General features: G+C 40.9%; 1 protein-coding gene across 1 annotated transcript in view; it reads left to right on the forward strand.

Moving 5' to 3' along the window:
• PRKAR2A (protein kinase cAMP-dependent type II regulatory subunit alpha) overlaps positions 1-12,615 on the forward strand; it is a 120,192-nt gene that overhangs the window by 89,587 nt on the left and 17,990 nt on the right. The window contains exons 5-6 of the mRNA XM_054033827.1: positions 76-182; positions 11,155-11,308. Of these exons, the coding sequence (XP_053889802.1) occupies positions 76-182; positions 11,155-11,308 (261 nt within the window). The remainder of the gene's footprint in view (positions 1-75; positions 183-11,154; positions 11,309-12,615) is intronic.

A 12,615-nucleotide genomic window follows, 5' to 3' on the forward strand; every position in this document is an offset into this window, starting at 1 on the left:
CTGTCCAGAACAAAAGGTGAATGAACCAGTCTTTTTCCAATGACTAATGTTAATCGGTTTTTTTTAACCTTCCAGGAGCAGCTGTCTCAGGTTCTCGACGCCATGTTTGAGAGGAAAGTTAAACCTCAGGAACATGTCATTGACCAAGGAGATGATGGAGACAACTTTTATGTCGTTGAGAGGTAGGAAAATGAGCCATTGACTTGTATGAGTTCTATGGAGATAAAAATCCAGAACTCATAATTTCTGTTCCATTTGAATCATTCTGGAAATAGTAGGGAATTCCTATAGACTTAGCACCTCATGCGGCTTTTGTTTTTCTAATTTTTTTCATTCGTTAGGGATTTTTATAAACATCTTTCCTCTATTATTCGGCCTAATCTTCTGTACTAGGTAGCTATTTTAAGGTACCCAGTTGTCAGTCAATCAGTCTATCTATTCTCTTGCAGATCAATGGGTTCTGTATATCTGTGTAATTGAGATTCTCCCTTTCATATGTATAAAATACCTATAAATATATATATATATATATTTTTTTTTTACCTTTTTATAATAAAGGCATTCAGAGAAACTCTGGTGTATCAGTGTTTCCTCTTATAAGCATCTCCTAATGACAGTTCTATTGATAAACACCTACTTAATTCTTCTGCAGATATGAAGAATATACGTTTGTGGCTCCTATAAAACTGTGATGTTAATAAGAATAATCTTAAATAATGTAAGGATAAGTGGTTGTGGGAACAGGATCTTGATTCAGCCACACATGTTGATTCATGTAATTATCAGATGCTCCTCTTTCAAATAATGGCACCATTAAATAGACACTAAAGATTTCAAAGCATTTCCTTAAGACAGTGCATTTCCTTTGGATTGTCATTTATGATATTTTTAGGGAGTTTACAAAGCACTTTTACGTTAGCTTCTGGTAACCTAGTTAATTCAGCCAAATTCCTATTTTGATTAGCTTATGTTCTACAAATAGGCTGTCAGCTATAAAACACTTTATACTGAAAGCTAGCTGGCTGCAGAAGATTTAAGGCTGTAGAGTTTGTGCCACATGTCCGTCCCCGTCCCCGTCCCCCCCCCCCCCCCCGAGGATATGACGGTAGTTGGTACTTTACTGCTGTCACAACTGTGGGCAAAACTGTGCAGGTCAAAAAGACAATATATTGAGAATAAGTGAATCAAGCCTGATAAGTAGTATTGTATGACAGTTGAGACCTGATTTGGAAATGCAGGCTCAGCAGTGTCTGCTGTACTGTTGGTTCCACAAATCATCATCTTTGAACATCTAACATTATCTATATTATTTTATTGTATCTATTTTCCATGTCCAAAAGCATTTTTCCCTAAAGATACCACATTGATTGGATTTCTACTCCTGGGTCACGCACTTCTAGCTTGAGTTAGGTGGAAATTCCTTTGTTTTCTAAGGATTTTAGCTCTTTAAGCCATCAGTAGGTGTCTTGTACACAGAGCAATTGCTGGTGCCCTAGTGTTCTTGAGAACCTTTCCTTACAGTTCCTTTCTGATCATGGTCGACAAAGGAGCTCCCTATTTGAACTGTAACTATTGTGGCAGATTTTAGTTCTCCACCTGCTTGGAGATGTTAGGCACAGGCCTTTCTCAAAGCCTTCTGGCTCTGGTGTAGAGCAGTAAATTCCACCATCAATGCCTTAGAGGCTTGGGTTTTTGGGTCCACTTTGCTTCAGAGGCACTAAGATGACTCTTTGAGGTTCCCTGGATGCAGGGCAAATTAGGAATATAGGACTGGGACTGGAAGAGGAGACCTTCTGGGTCATTGAGTCTAGCCCCCTGCTATTGCAGGCAACCTTGGCATATTTTCCCATTCACAGATTTATCAAGCTCCATCTTAAAACTAGTTTTGAGTATTTGCCCCTACTATTCCTATTGGAAGGCTGTTCCAGATCTTCATTCCTTTGATGGTTAGAATCCTTCTTCTAATTTCCATCGTAAATTTATTCATGGCCAGTTTTTACCCATTTGTTCTTGTGCCAACATTGTACTTTAGCTTAAATAGCTCTTCTCCCTGACGTATTTATAGAGAGCAATCAGATCCTTTCCTCTCTCAGCTTTTGTTTTGTTAGGCCAAACAAGCTGTAGTCTTTTACTTTCCTCTTGGAAGATATGCTCTCCGTTCCCCTGATCATCCAAATAACCCTTCTCTGCACCTGTTCCAGTTTGAGTTCATCTTATTTAAATGTGGATGACTAGAATTATACACAATATTTCAGATTAGGTTTTAGCAGTGACTGTATAATAGCATTAGTACTTCCCTTTCTCTACTGAAAATACTTCACCTGATGTATCGTAGGATCACATTTGTCTTTTTCACAGCGACATTGCATTGGTGGCTCCTAGTCCTCCAACGATCAATTAATTAATCCAGGTTTTTCTCCTCTGTCATTTCCAACTGATGAGCCTCCCTCCCCCCAGCTTATAGCAGAAATTTTTCTTTTTAGTCCCTAAATGCATGACCTTGCACTATATGCTAATGCATTTCATCCCATTTCTGTTACGCCAGTCCTCAGGGTCATCCAATTCTTCCTGCATAATAATTCTATTCTCCTTTGTATTGACAGTGTCTCCCAAATTTGTATCATCAGCAGATTCCATTATCACACTTCTGTGTTTTGCATCAAGGTCATTAATTAAAATGTTAAATAAGATTGGTCCCAAGACCAATCCTTGATGAACTCTATTAACAATCTCTCTCAGACCTGAAAATTTTTCTTTCAACACAGCCCATTGTCCTCTCCCTTTTAGCCAGTTCCTTACCTGCCTTGCAATACTTGTATAAGAGAGTTTCTCCCTCCTTTGCACAGGAGCTGTGACATTAGTTCCCACTCAGTACAGAGGAAGGGGATTTTATTCCAAGTTCTTCCTGGTTCCCAAAAAAGAAGGGCGGGTAGAGGTCAATTCTAGATTTCAGGATGCTTAATACCTTTGTCAAGATACAAAAATTCAAGATGGTAACAATCGCAGCTGTTACTCCATGTGTGGACTGGGAAACTATTTCACAGCCCTTGACCATCAAGATGCAAACTTTCATGTTGTGATACGCCTCTCTCATAAGAGATTCCAATGCTTCATGTAGGTCAGGGAGTCCTCCCTTTCGGACTCTGCCATCCTCGGAGTGGTTACAAAAATTATAGTGGTAGTGACTGCACAGCTTCACCCGGGGAAGGAGTAGTCTTTCCCTATCTCAACATTTGGCTTCCCAGGTGCATTCCTACACTGAAGTGCAAACCACAGTAAAGAGGGCTGAGTTTCTCTTCCTCACGTACTCCATCAGCTCAATACTGCAAAATCCTCCCTCTTACCTTGACAGTTGATAGCGTTCAAAGGGGCCACTCTTGGTGCCTCGACATCCAAAATCTACCTGAGGACAGATTTCTCAGTCTGACTCACTTAATTGCGCAAGTCCGGTTGAGACCATAGGTCACTGTGAGATCATGTCTGCAGCTCCTCATGCTCCTTCCAAATAGGCTTATCTGCGCTGCTTCCAAGCCTGCCCAGGACAGTTTATACACAGTCTGAACAAGTAGCTCTCTATTCCCAGCTGTGTAGTAGTATCAGTCCCTCGACTGACTGAAGAGTCCGGACAAGGTTTGCTCAGGGTTCCCTTCAACGATCTTCCTCCCACTGTCACAGTAGTTTTGGCTGCGTCCCTCCTTGGATGGGGAGCTCATCTGCTTCACCTCTCCTCCTGGCTGGCCATCAATCTCCCTCTGATGCCCAGTCTTCTCACTCAGGACTTGGGGAACATTTGTCACCTCCACCTGAACACTCTGTGGTTCAAGGCTTGGTACCTAGATGGCTCTCAGAGTTAAAACTCTTCTCTTCCAGAAAGGTTAAAGAAGTCCTAATCAACAGCAGAAGGGAATCCACACGGAAAATTTACCTTCAGAAAGTCTGTGCACTTACTTTCCTCTGTTTCCTGTCAGCTCTCTCATTTCGGAGGTTCTAGAATACTTTTTCACTCTGAAGATAGGAGGTCTGTCTTTGAGCTCCATTAAAGTCCATGTGGTGGTCATTACAGGATTTCATTCTCCTGTGGAAGGTTTCTTGGCATTTGCTTATCCTGCAACTTCCAGATTCATCAAAGTTTATCAAATCTCTTCCCAAATGACAGAGAACCCACCACAGCTTGAGATTTGAATTTAGTTCTTAATTTTCTGATGAAACCTCCCTTTGAACCACTAACCACTTAGAATTATAGAAATATAGGACTGGAAGGGAGCTCAGTAGGTCATCTACTCCAGTTCACTGCACTGAAGCAAGACTAAATATTATCTAGACTGTCTCTGACAGGTGTTTGTCTAACCTGTTCTTAAAAATCTTGAATGACGCAGATTCCACAACCTTCCTTGGTAATTTCTTCCTGTGCTTCACTACCCATACAGTTCCTAATGTCTAATCTAAATCTCCCTTGCTACAATTTAAGCCCATTACTTTTGGTCCTTGTCCTGTCCTCAATGGATAAGGAGAACAATTTATCACCCTCCTCTTTAAAACAACCTTTTATGTACTTGAAGACTGTTATCATGTTTCCCACCCCTTCAGTCTTCTCCTCTCCAGACTAAACAAACCCAATTTTTTCTCATAGGTCATGTTTTCTAGATCTTTAATCATTTTTGTTGCTGTCCACATCATTCCCAAAGTATGGTGCCCAGAACTGGTCACAGTACTCCAGCTGAGGCCTTATCAGATTTGAGTAGAGTGAAAGAATTACCTTTCTTGTCTTGTTTACAAAACTCCTGCTAACAAATCCCAGAATGATATTCACTCTTTTTGCAACAGTATTACATTGTTGGCTCATATTTAGTTTGTGATCCACTATAACCCCCAGATCCTTTCTGCAATACTCCTTCCTAGGCAGTCAATTCCTATTTTATATTTGTGCAATTGATTATTCCTTCCTATTTGTAGTACTTTGCATTTGTCCTTATTGAATTTCATCCTATTTATTTCACACCGTTTCTTCAGTTTGTCAAGATCATTTTGAATTCTAATCCTGTTCTCCAAGGCTCCTGCAGCCCCTCCCAGCTTGGTATCATCTTCAAACTTTACAAGTATACTCCCTGTGTCAGTACCTTAATTATTTGTGAAGATATTGACTAGCACTGAGCTCAAGACAGAGCTCTGCAGGACCCCAGTTGATGTGCCCTTCCAGTTTGACTCTGTGAGCCACTGAAAATTACCCGTTGTGCACCCACTATATATAGTAGGTTCATCTAGGGTACATTTTCCCTGGTTTGCTTCTGAGAATGACGTGTAAGACAGTCTCAATAGCCTTTCTAGATTTATCACATTTAATTCTTCCCTCCCATTCACAAAGGAGGATATTAGGTTAGTTTGACATGATTTATTCTTGACAAATCCATGTTGACTGTTATTTATCCACCTTATTGTCTTCTAGATACTTACAAATTGATAGTTCGATTATTTGCTCCATTATCTTTCCAAGTACCAAAATTAAGCTGATTGGACAACCCAGGGAATTCTAGACCATATTCCCCTTTTTATAAATAGGCACTATATTTACCCTTTTCTTGCCCTCTGGGATCTCTCCCGTCCTCCATGAGTGCCAAAAGATAATGACTAATGGCTCAGAGATTCATCAGCTGTTCCTTAAGTATTCTAGATGTATTTCGTCAGGCTCTGCTGACTTGAAGACATCTAATTTGTCTAAGTAATTCTTAACTTGTTCTTTCCCTATTTTAGCCTCAGATTCTACCTCATTTGCACTGATGTTCATTATGTTAGTGGTCTGATCACTGCTAACCTTTTGGTGAAAACTGAAACACAAAATTTATTTAACACTTCGGCCACAGCTGCGTTTTGTTATTGTCTTTTCGTCCTCATTGAGTAATGGGCCTACTCTGTCATTTAATCTTCCTCTTGCTTCTAATGTATTTGTGTTTTCTGGTTAACCTTTATGTCCCTAGCTAGTTTAATCTCATTTTGTGCCTTGGCCTTTCTAATTTTGTCCCTACATGCTTGTGTTGTTGGTTTTTTAATATATATTCATCATTTATAATTTGATCTAGTTTTTACTTTTTGAATTTTTGGTTATTGAAGATCTACTGGTTAAAGCGAGGGTGCTTTGTTACTGTACTACTTATCTTTCCTGTGCATTGGGATAGTTTGCTCTTGTATCCTTAATAATAATATTTGTATGGTTTTAAACTTCTCCATAAACTGCCTTTCTAGTGGCGCAGTTAACTATGCTTGAAGACTTGGTGAGTTAGGTGATTTGATGGTTATTCCTGTCTTCTACGCTATCTTCTTCAAAGATAAAGTATCCCTCCAACCATACCCAGGTTCCTACCCAAAGTCATCTTCAACTTCTATATCAGTCAGGCTATTCATCTGCCAGTTTTCCACACTAAACCCCATCAGACTAGAGAGGATGCTGCCCATCACACCTTGGATGTTAGGAGAGCATTAGCATATTATTTGGACAGAACTAAACCTTTTAGAGCCTCTCAGAGACTATTTGTATCTATTGCAGACATAGCTAAGTGAACATCAGTGTCTACCCAGAAACTTAAGTGGGTTTCAGGCTGCATCATCTCCTGCTATGGAGCTGCTATTCATCCGATTGCTGCTATCCGTATAATATTCAGTTTCATGTCATGTACTGTCAGTTCTAGCTCCTCCATTTTATTGCCCAGGCTCCTTGCATTAGTGTACAAACATTTGTTGTTTGTCTGACCTTGCCCAATTTCCTAGCTGGATTAGGTATAGTCCTTGCACTAACTGTATCACTCATCTGACTATTGCTCCTATCAATATTGGTGCTTTCTTATTTTTTGGAGTCCTTACGCCTATCCTCTGTTGATGGCCTTAATGCTTCCCTTAATAGGCTTATTGCTCATAGTGTCTCTGTTAACTGCATGTGGCATTGGTAGTTCACTGTTCACTGCTAGAGTGGCCTTCTGTTAGCATACTGAAATTGTGTTTTCTCTTGTCTGTATTCCATATATAATTAAGTAATATGGTTCCAAGGGTCAAAGTCCTTTGTAGACATAGTAGGCTATTTCCCTGTTCTTCTGGCTTCAGCCTTAGCTTTCTGGATGAAAGAAGAGTGCCTCAGTTGAGGCCTCAACTGAGACTGGTAACTCTTGGATTGCTTTGAGGTATCTCCTGAAATGTTCTCAAGCCTGACCCAGACATAGTTGGGATTGACCCAGCAAACTAAATTTAATCTTTCGGTCTGAAAGGCTTTGAGGCAGGAATGCCGATTTGTGGGTTTGTTGCAAGCTTTCCCACACCTGATACGCTATAGTTTCTGAGTTGAGGTGTCTGTGCAGGAAGCATCAATATGGTGGCGCTATCTGCAAGTGGTGTTGGCGCAGAGCTGCACCCAGTGCTTGTTTTAGAAATAGCAGAGTTCAAAGATAACTCGTATCCAATGCCAGGGTATGCAGTCATCACTCCTAACTGCTGCTTGACTGATGCTGCCAGCTAGGACTTAACTTAGTGAACTCTATTTATTCCTAAACGTATTTATTAGAGAGTTCCACTTGCTGTTATTTCTGACAATTCTCTTATTTCTAGGTGGCAGTTGACACCCTATGGGAGGTAAATAATATTCTCTCCAGTTTGCTGGTGAAGATTATAACTTTGCACCCAACATTAAGTCTATATAAAAACTTGATGTGGTGGTTTTTCTGGGGTTCTCTTCCTTGAACAGATTCATTGGCTGTTTTTCCTCTAGAGATCACATCTTTCATAAATTCTCCTTGACCAATGTCTGTTCCAAGGAATGACTCTATTAGGGTATTCCTCAGATGCATAGTTCCTGCTCAGACACTTCCCTTATAACATTAAAATGTAGGAAATCTTTGCCTTTTCATGAAGGTGTAGGTATGGTTCAGAGGTACTGCAATCGACCATCCCTGACAGTTGGTTGGCTTGGTTGCAGTGCAGTGTCTGCTAATGCATATGGGACTCTAGGTATACTTGGTCCCGCCTCAGCACAGCGTGATGGAGTAGATGACCTCTGTATCAGAGGCCCATTTGAGGTTCACTACTCTGTCAGAAACTCTTGTCAGGCCTGGCATACACACTGTGTCATGATATTTCTTTAAAAGGTGACAGGTAATATATTGTTTGAAATCTAATAACACTAGGCAAATTATCGATAAACTAGGCAAATACAATTTAGATGGGGCTACTATAAGGTGGGTGCATAACTGGCTGGATAACCATACTCAAAGAGTTGTTATTAATGGTTCCCAATCCTGCTGGAAAGGTGTAATGAGTGGGGTACCGCAGGGGTCTGTTTTGGGACCGGCTCTGTTCCATATCTTCATCAACGACTTAGATATTGGCATAGAAAGTACGCTTATTAAGTTTGCAGATGATACCAAACTGGGAGGGATTGCAACTGCTTTGGAGGACAGGGTCATAATTCAAAATGATCTGGACAAATTGGAGAAATGGTCTGAGTTAAACAGGATGAAGTTTAACAAAGACAAATGCAAAGTGCTCCACTTAGGAAGAAAAAATCAGTTTCACACACACAGAATGGGAAGAGACTGTCTAGGAAGGAGTACGGCAGAAAGGGATCTAGGGGTTATAGTGGACACAAGCTAAATATGAGTCAACAGTGTGACGCTGTTGCAAAAAAAGCAAACATGATTCTGGGATGTATTAACAGGTGTGTTGTGAGCAAGACACGAGAAGTCATTCTTCCGCTCTACTCTGCTCTGGTTAGGCCTCAGCTGGAGTATTGTGTTCAGTTCTGGGCACCGCATTTTAAAAAAGATGTGGAGAAATTGGAAAGGGTCCAGAGAAGAGCAACAAGAATGATTAAAGGTCTTGCGAACATGACCTATGAAGGAAGGCTGAAAGAATTGGGTTTGTTTAGTTTGGAAAAGAGAAGACTGAGAGGGGACATGATAGCAGTTTTCAGGTATTTAAAAGGGTGTCATAAGGAGGAGGGAGAAAACTTGTTCACCTTAGCCTCTAAGGATAGAACAAGAAGCAATGGGTTTAAACTGCAGCAAGGGAGGTCTAGGTTGGACATTAGGAAAAAGTTCCTAACTGTCAGGGTGGTTAAACACTGGAATAAATTGCCTAGGGAGGTTGTGGAATCTCCATCTCTGGAGATATTTAAGAGTAGGTTAGATAAATGTCTATCAGGGATGGTCTAGACAGTATTTGGTCCTGCCATGTGGGCAGGGGACTGGACTCGACCTCTCGAGGTCCCTTCCAGTCCTAGAATCTATGAAATCTATGAAACACACTGGTCATTAATATCACTGAAATGTTTGTAACAACTCTGTATGTGAAATTATGGATACTCTGATATTATGTCCTGGAGACTGTAAACAGACAAAGGTGAGAAAACAGGTTTCTTCCACAGGGAAGGAAAATACGGGCAGCTGCCTTGTCCAGGAAAGACGACTCTAACCTTCTGCCTCTGGGTCAGCCAGTGGCTGACCCTCCTGCGGCATTGTAATGGGGGAGGTGTGACCCTAAGAGCATCCCAGGGCCAGAGGGTAGGGGGCTCCTGAGTATCATGTAATGAGTTTCAGCTGGCCTGACCAATTAGTGTACTCCAACTCTATTAATATTCTTGCATGATGTATGTATGTGGTGTGTATTAAACATTATGGATATATGCTAGAATTATGACTAAAATGTGTTTTAAATCAGGAATGTCAGTGGAAATTGGTAAACAGTCTGCCCTAGACAAAGAAATGTTTGCTTCTCTGACCAGTCTGGTCATCAGAGGGCGAGAATGAGGGGCTATTTACATATTAGGTAACCTAAACTAGCAAGCTAACAACGGGGGGAGGAGACAGCATGGCGTCTATACCCAGGAAGAGAAAGAAGCTTGGCTGTGTTTTACTTTTCAAAGAATACATTGCAGATTTTTGCTGGTCTATAAAAACGGGGTGGAGGCTGAACCTCAAATGATCAGAAATTGAATCTATTGATTGCATACAATATTACTGTATGATAAAAGTGTGAGCATGGTCTTTTATGAAAGCCTAAAAAAATTAATTAATTAATGGAGATCTCCTATCTCCTAGAACTGGAAGGGACCTTGAAGGGTCATCGAGTCCAGCCCCCTGCCTTCACTAGCAGGACCAAGTACTGATTTTGCCCTAGATCCCTAAGTGGCCCCCTCAAGGACTGAACTCACAACCCTGGGTTTAGCAGGTCAATGCTCAAACCACTGAGCTATCCCTCCCCCCCGTGACACATTGGTGATCAGTATAGTTGTGAATTGTATTTATTAATACTACATAGAGAATTATGAATACTTCTTAATATTATGCTTTACAATCTGTGACCCAAACAAAGGGAGAAACAGGTCTCGCCCAGACAGGAGGGAACATTATAGCTATCTCCCTGTCTCCAAAGAAATTAAGCAAGGTGTGACCAAAACAATGGAAGCCCCATTTATATAGAAATCAGATGGGGAATGAGAAGCCCACAGGAAGGGAGGAACAGCAGGGTCTATGAACTTTGAGAGAGATGCTTTTCAAAGGTTTATTAGACTATAAAGGGAGGGCAGAATAAATGGAATAACCAGAGAAACTCATTTGGACTGCCCAAGTACTTGGAATCCCCGTCCAAAACAGCAAAAGCCCTCTTGGTGTATCTTCTTGTCTTAACTGAAGGAGACACATTCATACTCAAATGTTCATCTCCCTTCTTTCCCCCACTCCCAAATATAGTTTGACAAAATGTCTTTTAAAGAGCCAGGCACCTCAAACATCAGAACTAACAGCAGTTATTCTAACTGATAAAGCTCCTAAACCCAGTGACATCTGCTAGGCATAGCAAAGTCAGGAAGCCCAAGTAATAATTTCAGAAGAAAGCAGGGAGCCCTGATCAAGACTGACAAAAGGAAGCTTCAAGGAGTTAAAATGCATTGTGAAGGGAGCGGTGCTTTGAAGGCATCTTACATAAAAATAGGTTACAATCAGATAATGGCAAACTGGGCAGAGCATGTGTTCTTTGTACACAAATCAGAGATAGGAAAACTAATTTTTGTACTGGGAAAACATTTGCATCATTTGTATTTGAGCCAGCTGTTGAAAGCACGATTTTATTAGCAGTGCTGTAATTTGGTCTAATGAACAATATTTTTTCCTTTTTTTCCAGGGGATTGTATGACATTTTTGTAACGAGAGACAGCCAGCCTCGTTGTGTCGGCCGTTATGACAATCACGGCAGTTTTGGGGAACTGGCCTTGATGTACAACACTCCTAGAGCTGCTACCATTGTTGCCACAACAGAAGGAGCCCTTTGGGGACTGGTAAGTGTGGAAAACTATTCTCAGCTGCATCAAGTGTTAAACACTAATTAATGCACCACGTCCGTCAGCCGTTACTTTTTCGCATTGCGTGTCTGTATGCAAATAGCTATTTTATCATAATTTATTATTTCAACCCAGAGTTCATTGTGCACTTCCCTAAAACAATCTGTCAATAAATCATAACTCCAGATCTATTAGTGAGGGTCATTTGATCACTTCAGAGGGGCTACAATGTAAAGCTTTTGCTAGTTAGTCTGTTTTTTCATACTGCAGAGGGATAAAGAGAAGGTAAGGAATGCATGTATTTTATATTAGGAGAGCAGCCCCACCCATCTAGGACTGGGGAAGCAAGAATGTTAACTTCCTAGCATCTTCCTCTTTCTCAGGGGAACAGTTGTAGTTTTCTTTCTCGTTAGCCTGTCAAGTAATCTGAAACACTTGCTGTGAGGTTGTAGGAGGAGACACCAAAAGATTTGTTCATCTTCCCAAGGACAAACTGTAGCTTTCATGATGTTCATGTTCCCTGCTTCACATTACTGTGGAAGAGGTCCCAGGGTGAGCACAGCTTAGAGAGTTGTTCCCACCTTTTGGGCTGATAGACAATACTGCTGCTTTTATTTCTGGGTTAGCTTGTTAAATGTGACTTTTAGAAATCAGAGCTTCCTATATCGGGTAGGCAACCTATGGCCTGCGTGCCAAAGGCGGCACGTTAGCTGATTTTCAGTGGCACTCACACTGCCCGGGTCCTGGCCACCGGTCCGGGGGGCTCTACATTTTAATTTAATTTTAAATGAAGCTTCTTAAACATTTTAAAAACCTTATTTACTTTACATACAGCAATAGTTTAGTTATATATTATAGACTTATAGAAAGAGACCTTCTAAAAACGTTAACATGTATTACTGGCACGCAAAACCTTAAATTAGAGTGAATAAATGAAGACTCGGCACAGCACTTCTGAAAGGTTGCCGACCCCTGTCCTATATGGTCCTTTCCTCTACAGTATTTGTGTAAGGTCTGCCTTCATAGTGCTCTGTGTTACTCATCTGCTAGGGTTCACGTCATAAAATGACTGTAATACCACAGAAGCCTTTTGAAGTTTGTAGTATAGTACACAGGGCTCCTCAGCAACTATCAGTAAAGGTTGACTGTGCATTATGACCTTGATTATATGATTGATAAGCTATTACGCACCAGCATGTTTGTGCAATCTCAGTGCACACTGAGAAGATTGACTTCTCTTTCTGTTTGTGGTTCATAAAGGAAAGGAAAGATTCTGATAAGCTAACCTGGGAGTAGTGTTGGGA

Source organism: Malaclemys terrapin, chromosome 7 (genome assembly GCF_027887155.1).
Source record: "Malaclemys terrapin pileata isolate rMalTer1 chromosome 7, rMalTer1.hap1, whole genome shotgun sequence".
Classification (NCBI taxonomy): Eukaryota; Metazoa; Chordata; order Testudines; family Emydidae; genus Malaclemys; species Malaclemys terrapin.